This window comes from Borostomias antarcticus (genome assembly GCF_949987555.1).
Source record: "Borostomias antarcticus genome assembly, chromosome: 2".
NCBI classification, from domain to species: domain Eukaryota; kingdom Metazoa; phylum Chordata; class Actinopteri; order Stomiiformes; family Stomiidae; genus Borostomias; species Borostomias antarcticus.
This window is the reverse complement of record NC_140235.1, coordinates 36,719,681-36,739,680: the sequence shown is the minus strand read 5'-3', so window position 1 is coordinate 36,739,680 and position 20,000 is coordinate 36,719,681. Positions and strand designations below refer to the sequence as shown.

The 20,000-nt window shown below is 44.3% G+C and overlaps 4 protein-coding genes across 7 annotated transcripts in view; 2 read left to right on the top strand and 2 right to left on the bottom strand.

The window, feature by feature from the left end:
* Positions 1 to 3,814, bottom strand: part of scarb1 (scavenger receptor class B, member 1) — a 19,507-nt gene extending 15,693 nt beyond the window's left edge. For all 4 annotated transcript variants that reach the window (XM_084450235.1, XM_084450234.1, XM_084450236.1 and 1 more), the window contains exons 1-2: positions 3,452 to 3,814; positions 2,787 to 2,947 (exon numbers count right to left, since the gene is read on the bottom strand). In XM_084450235.1, the coding sequence (XP_084306361.1) occupies positions 2,787 to 2,947; positions 3,452 to 3,568 (278 nt within the window). In that variant the 5' untranslated portion in view covers positions 3,569 to 3,814. The remainder of the gene's footprint in view (positions 1 to 2,786; positions 2,948 to 3,451) is intronic.
* A 1,435-nt stretch (positions 3,815 to 5,249) lies between these two features.
* On the top strand, positions 5,250 to 11,623 carry ddx56 (DEAD (Asp-Glu-Ala-Asp) box helicase 56). Its single transcript, XM_084449561.1, has 14 exons — positions 5,250 to 5,313; positions 5,745 to 5,906; positions 6,059 to 6,213; positions 6,649 to 6,819; positions 8,152 to 8,242; positions 8,334 to 8,575; positions 8,677 to 8,814; positions 8,970 to 9,083; positions 9,357 to 9,451; positions 9,568 to 9,641; positions 9,874 to 9,963; positions 10,226 to 10,331; positions 10,429 to 10,526; positions 11,285 to 11,623. The coding sequence occupies exons 1-14, from the start codon at positions 5,260 to 5,262 to the stop codon at positions 11,366 to 11,368; spliced, it is 1,674 nt and encodes a 557-aa protein (XP_084305687.1). The 5' UTR covers positions 5,250 to 5,259; the 3' UTR covers positions 11,369 to 11,623.
* Positions 11,624 to 13,009: 1,386 nt separating this feature from the next.
* On the bottom strand, positions 13,010 to 17,324 carry LOC311324173 (synaptobrevin homolog YKT6). The gene is made up of 8 exons (XM_084456576.1): positions 16,980 to 17,324; positions 16,627 to 16,748; positions 16,324 to 16,406; positions 16,053 to 16,153; positions 15,471 to 15,575; positions 15,252 to 15,317; positions 14,899 to 15,000; positions 13,010 to 13,738 (listed from the first exon to the last, which is right to left on the bottom strand). The coding sequence occupies exons 2-8, from the start codon at positions 16,728 to 16,730 to the stop codon at positions 13,703 to 13,705; spliced, it is 597 nt and encodes a 198-aa protein (XP_084312702.1). The 5' UTR covers positions 16,731 to 16,748; positions 16,980 to 17,324; the 3' UTR covers positions 13,010 to 13,702.
* Positions 17,325 to 17,364: 40 nt separating this feature from the next.
* On the top strand, positions 17,365 to 19,327 carry ska1 (spindle and kinetochore associated complex subunit 1; the record flags this gene model as incomplete). Its single annotated transcript, XM_084454986.1, has 7 exons — positions 17,365 to 17,461; positions 17,676 to 17,767; positions 17,899 to 18,023; positions 18,152 to 18,243; positions 18,350 to 18,487; positions 18,657 to 18,826; positions 19,179 to 19,327. Exons 2-7 carry the CDS (start codon positions 17,680 to 17,682, stop codon positions 19,325 to 19,327), a joined length of 762 nt encoding a protein of 253 aa, XP_084311112.1. The 5' UTR covers positions 17,365 to 17,461; positions 17,676 to 17,679.
* Positions 19,328 to 20,000: the final 673 nt, after the last annotated feature.

Sequence of the window (20,000 nt, the reverse complement as noted above, 5' to 3'; positions counted from 1 at the left end):
GTGTTTCCCTCATCAGAATAATCGGACTGTAACATCGCAGGACAATTTATAGCATGGTAGAGGAAGTGACATGCACTCAGGGACAAAGGGTAAAGGGAGGTGATGTCACAGAGCAAAGGGTGTTTCTAAACAGACTGATTTCAATGGAAACAGAAGTTTCACAGAGGTCATCAGACAATGAACAGAGGAGATCAATCAAATAGGAAGATTTATTCCGATAGGAAGATCAATCACAATAAGAAGATTCAATCATAGGAACACAGAAAGGGGGTAACACATTGATGAGACTGGAATTTCATTAACATGACCATACCAGGAGCGAAGCTCCAGATGGCATCGCCCTCAGGATGTCAGGACCACACAAGCTTCTCCACCACGACAAGGTGACAATCCACAAAGACACACACACACACACACCAACAAGGACCACCAGAGTTGGCCTCCATGTTACATAATGTTCCAGCTGACCGACATAGTACAGTACCATATTACAACATGTTCCATATGTCTTGGCTCAAAGCCAGTAGAGGGTTGTTCCCCTAATTCAGAGGTTGTCAAAACGTTTCTGCCTATCAACCATCCTCCTTGGAGGATGATAATAATTCAATATTGCAGCCGAGGTCTTATCTAAATCAGTGAGAACTAGTCTGACACTGGCAAACTGTGCACCAAGGGTTGTTTAAAAGTGATACTACAATAACACAGGTTAATGCACTAGACTAGAGACCTAATACATCCATGCTAGAGACATACTGTTCCTGGTCTGCTTCTTTTGAACCCTCCCCTTCCTCTTGAGGTCTGATGGACATCGTGGAGCGAATGAGGCGATGGTCTGTCCAGCAGGCATCTGCATCGATCATGGCCCTTGTTTCATTAACGTCACAGCGTTCCCTGGCTTGTACAATGACATTGTCAATAAGATGCCACTGTTTGGAACGAGGGTGTCTTCAACCGTAATACCGTAAAACCGTGAACCGCGGTATAAAATGTCCACAGTATTAGAACCGTGACATTCCCTGTGTTTACTGTATTACATTTACAGTATTACACAATGCGCTGCTGAAACTTCACATTTCAAGTTACTTGCAACAGTTAATTTTGTAATTTAATATAAGATTGCCATTAATAAACTGAGCTTAATTACAATAGTGTGTATTTTCCATCATGTGTTGCACTGTAGTTCCTTCAAAGTAAAATACTTGTTTTTTTTGTGTGTTGGGAGGTGAAATGCCGTATACCGTGAAATACCGTAAACCGTACCGTGTAACTAGATACTGTACCATACCGTAATGCAAAAATCCATACCGTCTCATCCCTAACACACACACACACACACACACACACACAAGGACCATCATAGTTGGACTCCATGTTACAACATATTACAACATGCTCCATATGTCTTGGCTCAAAGCCAGTACAAAGGGTTGTCCCCCTAATTCAGAGGTTATCAAAACGCTTCTGCCTATCAACCATCCTCTTTGGAGATAATAATTCAATATTGCATCTGAGGCCTTATCTAAATTAGTGAGACCTAGTCTGTCACCAGCAAACTGTACACCAAAGGATAAAGGTTGGGTGAAAGTGATACTACAATAACACAGGTTAATGCACTAGACCACAGACAAACAGATCGGAGGCCTTAGCCCTAAGGAAGAAAAACTTTGCACAGAGCCATTTGCTGGTTACCAATGGAGGAAGCAAGTTTGTGCACACAAATGTCAACCATTTTGATTTTTTTCAGTCATCTGAATTAGGAAAACTGAGTCGGATGCACCTGTACATGTGCTTACAGAATTTCCGCTCGAACTATTGGCCAACTTTCATGTTTCTCCTAAAAGGAATCCCATGATCTCACCCAGTCATTTGACTACCCTGTCAGCACTACCGTAAAACACATCCTTTTCTACAACAGGAAACAAGAAAGATAGGGAGGAGAGAGGAAGAGGGGCGCCCCTCTTGGACCCCTCGAGAGAGAAAGCATAAAGACATGCAGTAAATCCCTACTAACCCCAAACCTCACCCCTTCAGTGAAGGGAGGAGAGGATTGCAGTTTCTTAGAATCCATGTTTCACTGGAAACCTTGAAAAAAGAGCCTCCGCCATGCGAGGAACCATGGCTGAATAAAACAGGGAGGCTGTGGCCCCACAGGTCCCTGCACTCAGAGCCCACGCTACGGCCATTAATCAGACCCTCAGTGACAGCAGAGGCACAAAATAAATTCCTGGCCCATTCCTTAAAATTTTTAGCAGGGAGGGGTACAGGAAGAGAGACACTTCAAGTATCTTTAATGTAAGTTTTAACGTAGCCGCACTTCATCCAGTGTAAAATAAAATGGTACTTTAGTTACCTAACTACATCTTAAAAGTAGCTTACCCAACACGTGAAGCACTTAATAGTCAGTACAACTATGCAACAGCACACAGCATAGCCAACCCAGATGTGTGTAATTTTGATTTCCTTATCCCTGCGTCGTCTCTGATTTCTCCAAGCCTGTGGACGGTATGTACAGCCCCGGGTTAGAGACGGGCGGCTCCTCTGAACTGAGATCTTACGGGCAGACATCTCAGACGCCTCAGACCTCTGCCAGCACACATCCCACTTGCAGGACTCGCACACAACATCCACTGAGGAATACCAACATCACTTGCTCTTTTGGTATTCTAAAGGTTAATACCCCTCCCCACTTTGCATTCAAAGGTTTTGGTATGAGGTCTGTGGACCGGGGTGTGGCGGGGTTAGGATTAGGATTAGGTGAGTCCAGGATTAGGTAGGCATGGGGTTACCTGTAAACGTAGGGTCCTCTCTGCTCCACCATGGGTTTCTCTCCCTTCAGAACTTCTTTGGGGTTGAGGATATTGAAGAAGTAAACGGACATGAAGAAGGGGACGGGGACGTCTTTCCACATTTTAAAGGTCATGTCATTCTGTGGGTCAATCACTGTGTTCTAGGGGTGAGAGAACATAGATTCCCCTGTGAACTGCTAGACCAGGGACAGAGTTAAACAAAAAGACACAGTTGTGTAATAAAATTACAAAATTACTGTTGTGTTGTGATTTTTGTTCAATGATGGTGCCTTCAACCAGTGTTCAGTGCCGATTCTAGGCTACACCTCTCCAGGACCAAGGGTTGATAGTGTGACCAGTGACCACTGCTTCACTGCTGGTTCAGTATTACTGCCATACATTTACCTTACAACATTTAACTTAATTGTCTTCTCTCCCCTCAATACGCCCCCCTTTAGTTACTCTCACCATAGGCTACATTGTCCTAAAGCTTGCAAGCCATATATCGCAATCCTGTCTACTGTCTGAGGGTAGAATCACATCACATAATGGTGCTGCTTTGATGCTGAATTCAGCCCTCCGCTAAAAACGACAATTTAAAAGATTTAGCATTTTGACTGACAAATCCATCACATACTATTAGAATAGCAGTCTATTTTACTTACCTTTATAATTTGATCGTCAATAATAATTGGTCCAACAAATTTAAGAACAATCCCCATAACTACTGTCAAAATCCCGGCGACTGCAAACCCGATAACTAACTTGGATCTTTTACCCATAGCTGACTGATTTCATACAAATGCAACGTTTTGGTGAAAACTATAGAGTTCAATGACACAAAGGCTAGATCACGTTCTTGGGCTTTGTTCAAAGCACTGTCTCGTTTGAATGCTAAAATAAAATGCCTAAGATTTGGTTCGCTTCTCGCAATCGCTATCACCTGCAGCCTAAGATTAGAAGACTTTAGCCCATAGAACAAGATCCCCTAGTTCAAGAAGTCTGCTCGGTGTTCGCCGAGGTATCAGTGTTTATTTACACTATAGCGGCTTTGACCACACCTCCGAAGCGCAGAGATTTGTGGGGGATGTAGGCTAGTCGGTGAGTAGATATGCACTCTGTTGTAGGCTAGTTCAAGGTTCAAATCCCACAGATGTATGTAAAATATCTGACACATCTCTCTATAATGTCTCTATAAAGACAGAAATGCTATGTGTCTATACCTGCAACCCAATTATCTCAACAACCGGGTCACAGTTTGAAGTTGATATGTGGCAGGTGTAGGCCTACAGTAGCTCAGGACCCAAGGCCATGCATGTGTCGCTGAAGCTGAGAAAATTTAGTTTTTGGACTGTCACACCCTTAGTTGTTGAAGGCAGTCAGTCGAGGAGGAAGGCCCCTCAGTGGGAAGTGACCTGCCGAGGGAGCGCCAAGGAGACACACCCACCTGTCCTGAAAGACCAGTGCCAAGAATCATGCAGAGGAAAAAGCACCAGCTAGGAGGGACTATCAAGCGGTCAAAGGCCAGCGAGTCATCATCATGGCAGAAACTGCACGTAAATCTCTGCGAGATTATGGAGAGATGAGAGTGTGGAGGTCAGGCTAAACCTGCTGGGAGACATTCTCTATGAGGAGTATAAGCCAGGTTTGGCAAACCTTCACATCACAAATAGTGCAAAAATAACACACGCAATTAAACATAATAAGCATTTACACATACACTTAGGCCTTCATGGTTAGGCTACTGCACATATGCTCATTTAAAATTATTTGACTCCACCCAATCATCATTTCAAGGGATTCAATATATACAATTTCTTAGTTATTTGAACTTCTTGAGTAGCCTACACAAAGCAAACACACGCGCACACACACACGCGCACACACACACGCACACACACACACACACACAAACACACACGCACACACACACACACAAATATTTTCCATATAACTGCTACTACAAAAATCTGAATCAGAATTCGTTTTATTGCCATTGTAGTTTTTCAACATACTAGGGGGACATACAGAGGGGGACAAGCCTCGTTGATGAGGCTGGTGGCCGTGGGGAAGAAACTGCCTCTGTGGCGTGCGGTCGTGGTCCTCACTCCTAATGGACCGCAGCCTCCTGCCTGAGGGGAGAGCATGGATGTATTACGAGATTGTGGCCGCGGTGGGAGGGGTTGTCGTAATCTTCCTGGCCCGCTTCTCGGTCCTGAAGTTGTGCAGGGCCAGGAGGGCAGCCGATCACCTTCTCGGCGGATAGGATGTCACGCTGCAGTAAGATCAAAACAATTGATTTGGCCAAGGTTAATATGCCGAACATTTAATTGTACATTTTGCCTGTATCTTATACACAATTATGCCAATACAATCCAAAAACGACGTATCAGCTGTGGAGCAAAAACTCGTCACTCGTGTTACGTCATTTTCAAGCGACTGTAAACACACGTGTGGCGTGAAAGCTGCGAAGATGGCTGAGAAGTTGCAGTTCCATGAAATGGGTTTAGATGATCGCCTCCTAAAGGTATCTAGATATTCTTCTTTCCGGCGAATTGTCATTGAAATGGCCAACTAATGATGATAGCTAAACAAATTGAACCCAGAGTTATAGAGCAGTGAGTGGGCAATGCTTTCAATGGCTAGTTAGCCCCATAGCTAACGTTAGCTAGCTACAACTACTAACAGGCTAACTAAAGAATACAAACCTATTAACTTACCCAGAGCTGTTTGCTCTCATTACATTGTAGAATCCAAATTGAACATGCCATATTTAAAATTGTACATTTAAGCCTGACACAGTTGCTCTAGTTTCCTAGCTTCTTGGCTACATCACTTTGCTAACACACATCTCAGTAGCTAACGTTAGCTGATATTATAACAAAACGTCAGCAGAACTAGAAGTTGTGACCCCAGTACGCTGTATTGTCATCAAATCGTTGTCAATTTTGAAAACAGGCGCTAGCAGACTTGGGCTGGGCTCAACCCACCTTGATCCAGGAAAAAGCCATCCCTCTGGCTTTAGAAGGAAAGGACCTCCTAGCCCGGGCCAGGACTGGGTCAGGGAAAACGGCTGCATACGCCGTGCCTGTCATACAGCGCATCCTTACTTCTAAACAGGTGAGAAAGAGCTAGCCAGCGGAGAAATGGATCACAATATTTGATAAACCGTCGGTGGAGCAGCAGAAGTAATGCCACAGTCCTAAAGGTATCATACCCAACATGTACTATATTTAGCATACTTGACCTGATCCCTGTTGTTGTGTACACAGAGTGTCCGTGAGCAGGCGGTCAGAGCTCTGATCCTGGTACCGACAAAGGAGCTGGGCCAGCAGGTGCAGGTCATGATGCGTCAGCTGACTGCCTACTGCGCCAGGGACGTCAGAGTGGCGGACATCTCCAGCAAGGCCGACCTGTCGGCCCAGAGGTCAGTCTTCAGGATCAGGATTCACACAGATTCAACAACCCTTCGGCGCAACCCATTGACAACTTTGAAAAGAACGAATAAGGCCTAATGTATTCCTATATAATTCCTATTCCTGTATTCCTATAGAATGTATTCCTATAGATAGGCCTAATGTATTCCTATAGAATATATTCCTATAGATAGGCCTAATATATTCCTATAGAATTCCTATTCCTGTATTCCTATAGAATATATTCCTATAGATAGGCCTAATGTATTCCTATAGAATTCCTATTCCTGTATTCCTATAGAATATATTCCTATAGATAGGCCTAATGTATTCCTATAGAATTCCTATTCCTGTATTCCTATAGAATCGTAAATTCGAGATAGTACAGCATGGCATAATCTCATAGCATATATCAGTGCTTCATGAGGACCTGTTGTCGGCGGCAGGCCCATCCTGATGGAGAAGCCTGACGTGGTTGTGGGGACCCCCTCCCGCGTCATGGCCCACCTGAACGCACAGAACCTGGTCCTGCACTCATCCCTGGAGACCCTGGTTATAGACGAGGCTGACCTGCTCTTCTCCTTCGGCTTTGAGGCCGACGTTAAGAACCTGCTATGGTGAGAGCACATACACACTTAAGGTGTGTGCACACTGCGGATATTTTATGTAGCGGATAAGTTACCCAGAGCGGATTTTGTGTTGAAAAAAAGATGCAGCTCTCGCGAAGCATATTTAGTTTCCATAACAACATTCTTGACTCTACCCAAGGCAAGGCAAGTTTATTTATATAGCACATTTCAGCCACAGGGCAATTCAAGGTGCTTTACATGAGACATTAAAAGCATTAAAACAAAAAGCAAGACATTATAGACATTTAAACAAAAAGCAGGACAAATAGAATATAGGAATAAAAGTTACAGTGCAGTATACTGATAAACATAGCTCCTCTTAGAAAGCAGTGGCAAAAAGAAAAGTCTTCAGGCTTGTTTTAAAAGAACCAAGAGTTGCAGCAGACCTGCAGTTTTCTGGAAGTTTGTTCCAGATATGTGGAGCATAAAAACTGAATTCTGCTTCTCCATGTTTTGTTTTAACTCTGGGGACAGAAAGCAGACCTGTGCCAGACGACCTGAGGGGTCTGGATGGTTCATAGCATATGAGCAGATCAGAGATATATTTTGGCCCTAGACCATTCAGTGCTTTATAAACCAACAGCAGTATTTTAAAGTCAATTCTTTGACAGACAGGAAGCCAGTGTAAAGACCTTAGTACTGGTGTGATATGCTCCACTTTCTTAGTCTTAGTGAGGACTCGAGCAGCAGCGTTCTGAATCAGCTGCAGCTGTCTGATCGATTTTTTAGAGAGACCTGTATACATGCCGTTACAGTAGTCGAGTCTACCCAAGTTCGATACATTATCTTGTAACCAACCGTTACATTATTTACTTGCACTTCGCAACTTTTTGGCTTTTACTGTCATGTCAAAAAGTAGAAAGATTGCTCTGGCTGTAGCCTATTTAGAGGCTGAAGAGGAGAGAGTTGGTCGGACTCGATTATGGGTTCACGATATCCTCCGTGGCCGACAGCAGTACGGGGCCTAGGCTATCATATTGTCATGATTGGTCGTCTGATAAAAAATACGCTCCACGTCATAGCGGATTTCTCAAAAAGTTGAACTATTTTCAACTTCAGGAATCCGCTCTGGCCAGCGCACAGCGCAAATGAGCAGCGCATTTCACTATCCGCCCGCATTTTGATCTTTTCCCATAACTTTGAATGGAAAATAAGATACCGAAATCCGCAGAGTATTTGAAAAATACCCAGTGTGCACACACCCTTACACAGGACACGCATGCCCATGCTTTCGTGCACTAGTATTCATGGCTTAGGATGAATAAAGGTGCTTTAAAAAACGTCTGTTAAAGCCAGTTGTGATGTCTTTCTCTCCCGCAGTCACCTGCCAAACATCTACCAGTCCTTCCTGATGTCCGCTACCCTCAGTGAGGATGTCCAAGCCCTAAAGGAGTTACTGTTGCACAACCCTGTAAGAGAAAGTCAAACTCGAGTCGCGTCTCCATGTCCGTTAGTGTGGGTCATCTGACCCGTGGCTCTGCTCTGACCCCCGACCCCCCCAGGTGATCCTGAAGCTGCAGGGGTCTCAGCTCCCAGACAGCAGTCAGCTGCAGCAGTACAGTGTTCAGTGCGAGGAGGAGGACAAGTTCCTGCTGATCTACACCCTGCTGAAGCTGCGCCTGGTTCAGGGGAAGACCCTGGTGTTCGTAGGGGCAGTGGACAGGTGCTACAGACTCAAGCTGTTCCTGGAACAGTTCAGCATTCCAGCCTGCGTACTCAACTCCGAGCTACCTGTCCAGTCCAGGTGAGGAGAGGGAAGCGGAGAGGTCAGGGTTGTTCGGGTAAATAAAATCAACACATTCAATCTCTAATTCTCCCCGACCCCGTCACATCCCTCCTCCCCAGGTGTCACATCATCACTCAGTTTAACCAGGGGTTCTACGATTACATCATCGCCACAGACGAGCAGGGATTGGCTGACCCCACTGCAACACAGAGTACTGAGGGGAAGGGAAAGAAGAAGAAGAAGAAGAAAGCAGGAAGGTATGGGATACTTTCTGCCTAACAGGAGACGAGTCAGCTTTTTTTTGTGTGGTCAGTTGGGCAATTGTCTTGTGTCTGACCATTACAGAGTGCTGCAGCTTCTGCAATTATCAAATGGTTTGCATAATATGGACATGTGACCTTTGTGTCTGCAGAGTCAAGGATAAGGAGTACGGGGTCTCTAGAGGAATTGACTTTCAGAATGTTGCCAACGTCATCAACTTTGACTTCCCCGTTTCAGTGGAGTCCTACATTCATCGAGTGGGACGGTAAGCACCTCTGCCCTGGAGCAGAACATTTATGGTCCACTTGTTTGTTGCGTTTTGGCTGCACTTCAAAAAATGCTCTAGGAGGACCACTTAGGCAGCCTAGTCCAGTCACACTGACTTAATCCTGCCCACAAGTTGTGCTTTGTGTTAAGAATGTTATTTAAAATGTCTCCCCGAGCTATTTGATCCTTGTATTAAATAGTTATATCTGAAATGAGTCCCTTTGGTTGTGAGGTCAATTGCTTTGCCGTTGTGTCCCACCTACCTATGTAGAACGGCGCGAGCAGACAACCCGGGGACCGCGCTCACCTTCATCTCTCACACAGAGCTCCCCCTGCTGGCGGAGGTGGAGGATGCACTCACGGGAGGTACACACAGGCCCGGGTTCCTTCAGTTTGAAATGAATCGGGGAATGGGGCATGTTTCTGTAGCCTCTGCCGTCTAAAGACTGACCTGACTGACTTATTTTCTCCATGTTCATCAGATAATGCTGATTGCGTGTTGAAGCCTTTTGGGTTTAAGATGGAGGAGATCGAGGGCTTCCGATACAGGTGTCGGGTACGTGACCTCATGACCTCATGCGATCCCAAACCACTGCTTGCTACTATTAACACAAGCAGATATATCCTTGTTGCATGTGTCTTATTGCGCTGAAGGTTTTGATCATGTCATTGCCTGAATGATGTGTTACTGTAATATTGTGTGTGTGTGTGTGTGTGTGTGTGTGTGTGTGTGTGTGTGTGTGTGTGTGTGTGTGTGGGTGCGCGCGCGCGCGTGTGTGTGTGTGTAGGACGCCATGCGGTCAGTGACTAAGCAGGCAGTGAAGGAGGCCAGACTGAAGGAGATCAAACAAGAACTGCTCAACTCTGAAAAGCTCAAGGTGAGACATGGAACAAGCATGGGTACACGCATATGCCTGGAAACCCCATGATGCATTGCTGCACTAGCATCTCAATGTAACATTGTTTTAGTTACATGCTTTCTACTGTTGTACAGTGTGATAAAATAGGTTGCAGTCCGAATTGATTAAAGTTGTACAATAAAGTGAAACTTGGCGTGTTTTCCATGTTAGATCAATACGGTACAGTGGATGATTTGAAAATATCTCTTTTCGCTGCCTGTGTGGTTCTGCTATCACCTAGACATATTTTGAAGATAACCCTAGAGACCTCCAGCTGCTGAGACACGACAAAGACCTGCACCCTGCTGTCATCAAACCCCACTTGAGGAACGTACCGGATTATCTTAGTAAGATACACACACACACCACGTAAAGTTGCCTTAAGTTTTTCCATTATCAGACGAGGAACACAGTAGTGATGTTGTCTACGTTGAACTCTTTCAGTCCCTCCGATGCTGAGGGGCGTGGTCAACCCCCTGTCAGGGAGGAAGAGGAAAAGGGAGAAGCCGAAACCAGATGGCGTTAAGAACACCCCCTTCAAGGTGAGGCTCTGACCTGCTCATTCAGTATGGTGAATGGACTGCGCTTATATAGCATATTATCCAGGGCTTTACAATGGCCTCTCATTCACACATTCACACACCAATGGCGGTAGCTGCCATGCAAGGTGCTAACCTGCTCATTGGGAGCAATTTGGGGTTTGGTGCCTTGCCCAAGGACACTTCGATATGTGGACAGGAGGAGCCGGGATTCGAACCGCCAACCCGCTCTACCTCCTGAGCCACAGCCACCCCAGATATCATGCTGTTAATCCCTCTCTCCTTTGAAGTTGAGAGTTATCCGAGTTAAGATGGACATTAAATAAATGTACAGCGATCACTAGGGCTGGGTATCGAGTCGAATTTCAAGAATCGATTCGATTCCGATTCACAAGGTTTGGAATCGATTATCATGATTCGATTCAATATCGATTCGGTTAGTGTTACTAAAACCTTTTTATGTTTTTTTTAGCTGTAACCTTAATTACATGACTGCCAAATTATGCAACACATCAATACTAGGGCTGGGTATCGATACTGATTTCCAAAAATGAATGAATGAATCATTGAATGAATGAATTAACTATTCATTCCTTCATTTATTCATTCATTCATTAAATAAAAGATCGATTTTGGGATTCATGAATCGATTCTGAATCATTTGATTCAGAATCGATTCAGAATCGATGAATCGATTTTTTAAACCCAGCCCTAGCGATCACTATTGCTTAACCCTGCCCACCCCCCCTCTCTCCCTGCAGAAGAACATCCGAGGGACGAACCCACTCAAGAGCTTCCGCTACACGGGAGGGAAGAGTCGAGGAGGCAAGGCTGGTCAATCCTAGACTTCACCGTCACTCAACAACAATCACAGATTAAACTCAACAGGGACATCAACTCCGACCAGGCTTCAAGCCCATCCAGGAGGAATACAGATCCTGCACCTCGCGTCTCGTCTCGTCATGCTGCCACCTCCTGTTTTGAACTCCAAGTCCCATCAAGCGACAAGTGCCTTCGCTCATAAATGCAACACGATTGAATTGCATGGTAGAAGTTCCCTCCAACTCACAGATTATAGATGAGATTTCCACTTCCTCAATCCTAACCTGATATGGGGGGCGGGGGGGGGTGGTGTTCACATTCTCCTGGGGTGGCTATTGCTGTTATTACTGTTAAACATTACTGTTTACGCATTATTACTTCTTTTGTAATATAATACACACTCAATGATCAGCATATGTATTCAAATGCACGTGCTTTCAAATGAATATAATGGCTAGGTGTCGATGTATCTGATCTCCCATGTTTCTCTGGGGCAGATATGCTGCGATCCTTCCTGAGGAAAATATGGACACCAGTCATTAAAACCAAGAGTGTAAAACAAAGATTGTATTGTTTAAATAATTTATTCGGTCATGATTATGTCTTTCCATCTTGTTTCACATGTAATACATATAATATGGTTATAGGTGTGAACTGTGTAAATTTTTTGGGGAAAAAACTCATACATTGTCAATGGTTATAGTATTAGGCAGTTTAAGTTACATAAGAAAATATGGCACATAAAGTAAGAAGGCACATAGATAGCCTGCCATGAGATTTAGTTTATCAGGGTGAGCCCACATGAACAGATCTATCATGTTCCATTAAGAAAGACAACACATGCAGTATAGTACACAATTTTTTCTGTCAGAATAGAAAACATACCGTCAGACAGAACTCTAGTCAGCCGTCCCTTCTAGTTACCTTTGTGGAACAGTTAATCAATTCTCCAGGAAGGGTGGACAGGATTAGTCATGAGTGACGCACAAGTCCGCGCCAAATGTGTGGGACTTGCGGACGAGGCAGGCACTTTCCACACGTCAGTCCATGGATAGCTAACAGAATTCACTGCCAGTTACAACTTCATTCAGGCCATAAAGGTTGATTGAATCAGTTACAACACTCTTACATTTAGAGGTGATATATTTTTTTATGTAGACAATTTTGGAAAAAGAATACATCCACAGAGCCGTGGTGCGGAATAAAAGTAATGCTTCCCCAAAAAAAATTTTGGGACTAAATTTATCATTTAAACAATGCTGACAGAAATGAATGTTGTGTTTAATCTGTCTGAGATTTAGTTCCCACAAGCTTGTGAGCCAATAGCATGATGACGTTGGTACCATGTGGTATGTTGTGTTGGGCGTGATCAGAGTATAATCCTACTGGCTAGGGTTGCAAAATTCACAACAGCAACCCTCTGGTGTCGGAATTACGGTTGTGAGCTGAGATAGTCAAGGAGTCTCTCCCCTTCATATTGCCAACCGGCCGGGCTGTGTGACCAATCCTCACTAGTTAGTAGGGGGCAATTGGACACTAGGTCAGGATCAATAGACTACCACATTGTGTGAAAATGGGATAAAATCCTCAACTGTATAAATTAAAATTAAAAGTTGTTGGAAAAAAAGCTGTTATAGGCTGCAAAAAAGGTCAAATGTTCCCTAATTCATCTACATAAAAAGGTTATCTATATCACCTGTAAGGCTTCAGACTTCAGTCTGCAGAAGGCAATTTGTTTCAAACTTGTGTGCTTTCACAACATCAGGAATGTCTCCATTTTACCCACACAAAAGCCAATTGACATGCAGCTTTTATTGATGGTGAATGTGTGTGATGCACCTACACCGTTGTCCGGCTAGCATCAGATCACATTCGACATATTGTAACGTCAAACTGCTTACACCACTGTACAGCCCATCTGACAACACCTTCTCCTCACCACTTGACTCATACACACACGCACACACAATCTTTACAATAACATCAATGCTGAAACTTGTGGCACACTGGTGATCAACAAGCCCTACGTGGGGCTATCGAGATTAGCACACATTCATTTCTCAACAAAACCTGCGGTTGAAAGCACACAACTTCAGTTTGTGTTTGAGTAAAAACGAAGAAAGGAGAGGAAGGTCAAATGTAGTGTCGGGTCACGCGCCTACAGCTTCAACCCCTCACTCTGGGCTCAGAAAGACAGTCTGGGGGGTCGCCAGGACAGGAAGGAGTGGGAAACCAGTGGAACTATACCTCCCGTAATCTTGACTGAGACCAGTGTTGTTTGTAGAGGCTAGAGAGAGGGTGAGAGCAGTAAGGACACGAGAGGAAGACCAGCATGTCCAGGAACATCCACAGCAGCATCACATGACTTCACAGCAAGAGTTCTGTTTCCGCGCCTGAGGAAGACAGAAACACACATCATTCTGTAGAAGACAGAAACACACATCATTCTGTAGAAGACAGAAACACACATCATTCTGTAGAAGACAGAAACACACATTCTGTAGAAGACAGAAACACACATCATTCTGTAGAAGACAGAAACACATCATTCTGTGGAAGACAGAAACACACATCATTCCATACAAGCTCAATCAAGTCTACTACAGTGAAATAATGCTCTCTCTTAGGTTCTCGTTACTTCAGTATTATCATTAGGCTAGTAAAGCACAACAGTCTGTTTGCAGTCGTTATTGTAATGTGTGCTCAACTATTACTAACAGGATCTTTCTTCAGGAGTTGAGTTCTCTTTCTGTTGATTCAGTCACAACTCCTGGTAGTATCTTACTTCTAGTGTCAAGATAACATTCTGGTAAGTAAGTATATAGACCCATTCAGGCAGGTAAAAGTATATAGGCCTCTAGTTAATCCAACATTTTCCAGTAGCTTGCTGTTAAATGTTTAGTGTGTTTTATAACATTTTGTGTCCAATAATGTGTTACTATGATATAGCAAACTTTTTTTTTGCCATTCAGATAAAACATGTTTGTTTATTTTTTAGAATGCTATGTTTCTTATAATGTAGTACTAGCTACGTATATGTGCTTTGTGATATAGCTAACACAGTACTATAGCTAACATTTTACAGGAGCTTGCTTGGACATCTAGTTCAGGTCAGTTTTTACAGTTCTCCTATACTGGCTAATTTTTTTGCTTCCCTCTGGAAAATTTGTGTCAGGATCAGTACTGTATACGTACCCCCCCCCCTCCCACCGCGCTTTTTTTCTACAAAGTGCATTGTGTTGCCTCTGTATATGATACATGCTACATAAAAGTTTGAATGATCGTTGGCCCCAGACTTTAAATCTGTACATTTTTTGGAAACGGCCCCCTAGCAGGACCCCTTCCCACTACATTACTTGATACGGCAAAAATGTAGAGCACTAAGGGTAGAGCACTAAGGGTAAACCTATTTGAAGCACAGCCAAATTGTGTATAAAGTGGAGTTAATTAGCGGAACTCTTGCAGTGTCGTGGTACTTTCCTCTCTGTAGTCTTGTATATTGTTCCATATGAATATGCATATTAATAAGTCCTATGCAATCTTGTGTGCTCACCGTCTTGTAGAAAGCTTTGGACTGGTTCCCCAGGTGTTCAGACTTCTGTACCAGGTCATCCAGCTTCTCCCCTCTCTCCAACAGAGACTCCATAGTGCTATGCTGCAGAGAGAGAGAGAGGGAGAGGGAGAGAGAGGGAGCGGGAGAGGGAGAGAGAGAAGGAGAGAGAGAGAGAGAGAGAGGGGGAGAGAGAGAGAGAGAGGGAGAGAGAGAGAGAGAGGGAGAGGGGGAGAGAGAGAGAGAGGGAGAGGGGGAGAGAGAGAGAGAGAGAGAGAGAGAGAGAGAGAGAGAGTGATGGGAGTTAGGACAGGAAACCACAAGACAGAACGGTGCACAGTAGTAAGCAAACTCACCAGAATGATTTTGGTTTCGTCCAGCTCAGCTTGCACTTTGCTCATGGCATCGCCTTCTCTAGGATCCTACAAGCACACAACCACAGGAGGCTTATTCAAGTGAGACATTGTTTACAACTATGACTGATGAGGCAACGAGTGGGTGGAGTTAGATACAGAGGAAACAGATGTTGTGATCTGTAATAATAACAGTTGTATATGCGAAGCGCGGTGGGATACCTGGTACTTAGCCAGATAGCCGTCTAAGGCTGCGTATTGGACAGTGGCTGGAGAACCAGAGGGCCAGTCGATACTGCCCACCTGCCTGGAGAACTCCTCCAAGACCTGGGAGTCCAGGAAACAACAAGTGGAGTGTCAGAGAAGCGGGATTTGACTCTGGTCACAGTGATGCACATTAACACAGATATTAGTCATCCACTTGTCTTCAACATGTCTCTCTCGTGTCTTATAAACACTCTGCGAAAGATGTATTCCTCAATATCAATTTACTAAGGTAATATGGGAGTTGCACGTTGTTGTGTGTCACCACCAACAAAGTGTATGTCATAGTAAATAATCTATGCTATCTCATTTGTTTTCATCAGGGACAGGTCCAGTATGAAGACTGGGCGGCATATAAAACAAATCCCATGAACTTGGCTTGAGTTCAATTGTTAACGGGGCAACACTAAATCCGATTAAGCCTGATTAACACCAATATCAGCTAAACTGTAGAAAACTCCATTCCAAGGGTGGAGCAAAGGTTGATCAGCATTCCAGCACCAAACAGCTGACAGAAACAGTCCCCCTCACAAGGCTTACCTTATCCAGCAGAGTGAAACACACTCTGGAGGGATACTCCCCGTCTGCGATCAACACAGCTCCCAGGTTGTCGTTCCGCACGTACACGTGACACAAGTATTCTGAGAGAACAAACACGCCACCGCTTTTCAATATGAGGACTGACAACATTACTGAAGTGATAAAGGCTTGATTGTCTGTGCATATTGAGCGATAACTACATTGTGTGTGTGTTTGTGTGTGTGTGTGTGTCCATGCGCCTCAGTGAATTGAGTGTGATGCACTTAGCTACCTTGTTCTTTGACGGAGGCTCTACTGCCTACAGATGAGCGCTCCACTATAAGTGCGCTAGTGAACGTCATGAACTCCTGAATACTGACATAAACAAAGACATACAGACGAGATGTCAGTTAGTAAGCACGAATGTAAATACATGGTCCCGGCTAGTAAGGACAAACTGTCAATCGCTATAAGTTCAGAATATGCTTTTCTTTTCTTCTTTTTTAAAATATAGCAAATATGACAGATGTGATATTCACACAGTGAATAAGTGGCGTGTTTGCTTGAAAATATGGCTTCATCTAAAAAGACTAACCTGGACCTCTGGAAAAAGCTGAAGGATGACAGATCGTAGGCGGCCTTGAGCAGGTTGGACTTTGTGGTCCCCTTGTACAGGACGCTCAGACTGTACAGTTTCATTGTGTGTTTTCCGTTGGGCTGCAAAGCAACAGGATGACTTAACTGCTGCAAATCCCTTGTATACAACTTTCATTGGCTGCTATTTCAGTTTCCGTTTAGATCGCTATCAAACATTGCTGCTGACTGTCCATGTGTAAGCTGGCAAGTAGTAGTTATTCACTAGCCTAAGTTAACTTGGCTAACGCTAAGTGTTATAGCACTAGCCTACTAGCTAGCTACAAAACACATTCGCCTCAGATCAAAACTTACCCAAGTTACTTCTTAATTCGTCCCAAACTTGAGCCAGTCGTTTTCCCGGTTAGCTAGTTAACTGGGTAGGTACAATCTAGTTAGCAGGCTAGTATACTTTAGTTAGCTAGCTAAACTTGTGGTTATGGTAACGTTAGCCTAGCTAGCTAACTGTGTATATCAAGCTACTGGCTACCTGTGGAGTCTAATTCGTTTGATGGCTGGGTGCTGCATAAAGTTGAAAACACAATATAGCAAAATGAAAAAATATATATTCTCGTTTGGAGTTAAATGAACAGCAACATTATGCCACCGTTACAAGTTTAGATCAGATCATTTTAGCATCCTCATTCCTCAACTAGTACAAGAAGTCCTTTCTGCGCAGGACAGGAAGTCTCAGAACCGTGTCGGAGACGGAAGCGGCCGGAGGATTCGAAAGTTGGCGCGGGGGCAGCAGGACTGACAAGCACTGACAAGCACAACAGACCACAATCACCAGACAGGTAAGCACCACTTTTCATATACATTAGCTTTTTTTGTAGCTGGCTTGCTGTCAGTATAGTAGTTTGCCTCGCTATCCAGCTATCAAAAATGTGTGCAAGAAATCGACTCGACGTAATGTTGTGTGAGTACTACTGTTGTTGTGCAAAATTTTGTGAACCGACAGAGCAAGTTAGTTTCAGCTAAAAATTAACTGCTCCCGTTCTGTTCTTTTAGAAATATGAGTCATTGCGAGCTCGAAGACTTAACCCAGCACATTAACGAAAGGATCTCAGCCTTAAGACAGATCCTGGAACTGCGAACATTTGGTATGCTGCTAGCCAGCCTATGCAGCTGGGTGGGAGGCTTCTTGTGTCATTTGGTTATGAAAATAACGTACCAGCTATACGCCTTTCCATACTAACTATAGCTAACACATCTTTTTTCTTTAACAATTCAGCAAAAGATCAAGACAAACGTCATATTCTTAGGAAAATTGGACACGATGTCTTGGCCATAGATGGACTTCTTGACCAGTTTGAGAAATGTGTGGACCAGCAAAGAGACTTGCTGAAACATTTGAAGGTATTGCTTGTCATTTTTGCCAGATCTAGATCTAGAACTTGCAATGTAGAGAGAAAAAGCACATATCATGTCTTGCGCCTCATTTGTGCAAACCAATATTAATGTTTATTTCTCTGTGTCACACAAAGGAGCTTGATGAGTCCTTCCAGAAGGGTGCGCAGGATGGAAAGCACCTTAGGGACAACATGCCCAAACACATGCCAAAGAAGGGACAGCGTGTGTAAGTGTATGTTGGAGAGAGTGGGCATGTGTGTGTGTATGCCCACACACACACTGTGCCAGAGTGTGTTCTAAAAAGTCGCTTTCTATGTTTTGTGATCTCTCAGTGGAGGTGGACCTGCCTTGTGTCAAAATGGACCCGTGGAGATGCAAGCAGCCCCGCAGGGGAACGCCAGGAAGATGACCAAAAAACACATCAGAGAGATGGAGTTCATCACCAAGCCGGAGTTTGAGGCCATCCCTCAGTTAGTCTCACCACCAAACACTAGCCACAAAACTGAATCTGACTGAATCTCCCATTTCACAACAGCTAGGTCTACTTACAGCTTACACCATTTAGATCTGCTCTCCTTGGTTTTAGATGTCATTCATGTAGTTTCTAGTACGTCACATTCAAACACTCTTTCCCTCCAGGTACATGAAGGGGCGTATGACGTACGACCAGCTGAACGTTGCTGTGGAGAGCTTCAACATGGCCGTGACAGAGAAGTACAAGATCTTTAACCTGTCAGCAAAAAATCTAAACGGCTCAACACGTATACTTCACCAGCGCTTTAAGGATGATGAGACCAAGGATACTAAGGGTATGTAGCATGTTTACACAAACTGAGCAAGTAGGCTATAATGTGTTATGCAAGCTGCTTAATATGCATATTACATGGAACAAGGTTAACTGTTACATCACAGCGATAGTAGCACTTGTATCACCTGCCTGACCACGTTGGAATACTGAAATCAGGAGCATGGCTGAAAATCAGTGCCATCCAATTATGGGAGGCTAAAGTGGACTACAAGTTAATTTGTTATTTGCTGCCATTTTGCTGTCGTTTCTTCTTTTTTTTACATTATGTGTATTTGCTGCCACTTGCATGCCGATACGACACAAACGCATCATATCTCTCACTCTCCCATCCCCCCCCCCCGACCCTGCAACAGGTCAGTTTTTCGTGGTGGAGGCTGACATTAAGGAGTTCACTCAGATGAAGGTGGACAAGCGCTTCCTGGGCATCCTGAACATGCTGCGTCACTGCCAGCGGCTGCGCGAGCTGCGAGGGCGCGGTGTCACGCGCTACGTCCTGCTGTAGGCCCAGACGCACGGAGGGGAGAGGGGGGGGGGGGCGGAGAGCACGGCGGAGCTGGAACACACTGGCGTGTCTCTGCTAGCCTGATCCATTTAGCCTAATTACATTTCCTACGTTTTGTTGGAATTCTGGGACTGTCATTTGTCACGTGAATAGGAAATCAGGAATCTCTCACATGGGCATCGTTTAGAAAACTAAGATGTTTTGTAATTTTCTTTGAGGGCCTGGCTGTAGCGGAGGTATGGGTGCCAGCAGATGCACTATGGGGGAGGGTTATCTTATAATTCGAAAATTGTAATGAGCAGTGTGTAGGTAGTAGCCTACCTGCGCTAAAAATGATCCTTTGCCATTCCTTATTGCACGCATTTGAGTGAGAGGTCAGTTCCGTCTCCGGGGGCAGGCCACACATCAACTTTAACTGCCCAGGAAGTCAGTATACTTTTCCCCAACCTGATGAAATGTGTAGGGATATTAATTTGACCCCTGTACATTAGTTTGTGTGTTTGTTAGTTCGTTCGTCTGTCGCACATGTACTAGAGCCCATCACCTGGGGCTGCTTGCCACAATTCATTTTTCTCATTGAGAAGTAAATTTTGTATTGTACATAAAAACTATGCTTGGTGTCTCAGTAAAAGAATTCTGCTCTGGAGCCCGTCTACTTTCTAAATCCACAGAG

What these genes read in the sequence shown, in the direction of transcription:
- ddx56 (XM_084449561.1), top strand. Translation starts at nt 5,260, where the DNA reads ATGGCTGAGAAGTTGCAGTTCCATGAAATGGGTTTAGATGATCGCCTC. An exon ending in TAGATGATCGCCTCCTAAAG is followed by an intron (nt 5,314 to 5,744) that starts GTATCTAGATAT and finishes TTTTGAAAACAG; the next exon opens with GCGCTAGCAGACTTGGGCTG. An exon ending in GCTTCCGATACAGGTGTCGG is followed by an intron (nt 9,642 to 9,873) that starts GTACGTGACCTC and finishes GTGTGTGTGTAG; the next exon opens with GACGCCATGCGGTCAGTGAC.
- LOC311324173 (XM_084456576.1), bottom strand. Translation starts at nt 16,730, where the DNA reads ATGAAACTGTACAGTCTGAGCGTCCTGTACAAGGGGACCACAAAGTCC. An exon ending in AGCCTCCGTCAAAGAACAAG is followed by an intron (nt 16,154 to 16,323) that starts GTAGCTAAGTGC and finishes TTGTTCTCTCAG; the next exon opens with AATACTTGTGTCACGTGTAC. An exon ending in GCTATCTGGCTAAGTACCAG is followed by an intron (nt 15,318 to 15,470) that starts GTATCCCACCGC and finishes GTGTGCTTGTAG; the next exon opens with GATCCTAGAGAAGGCGATGC.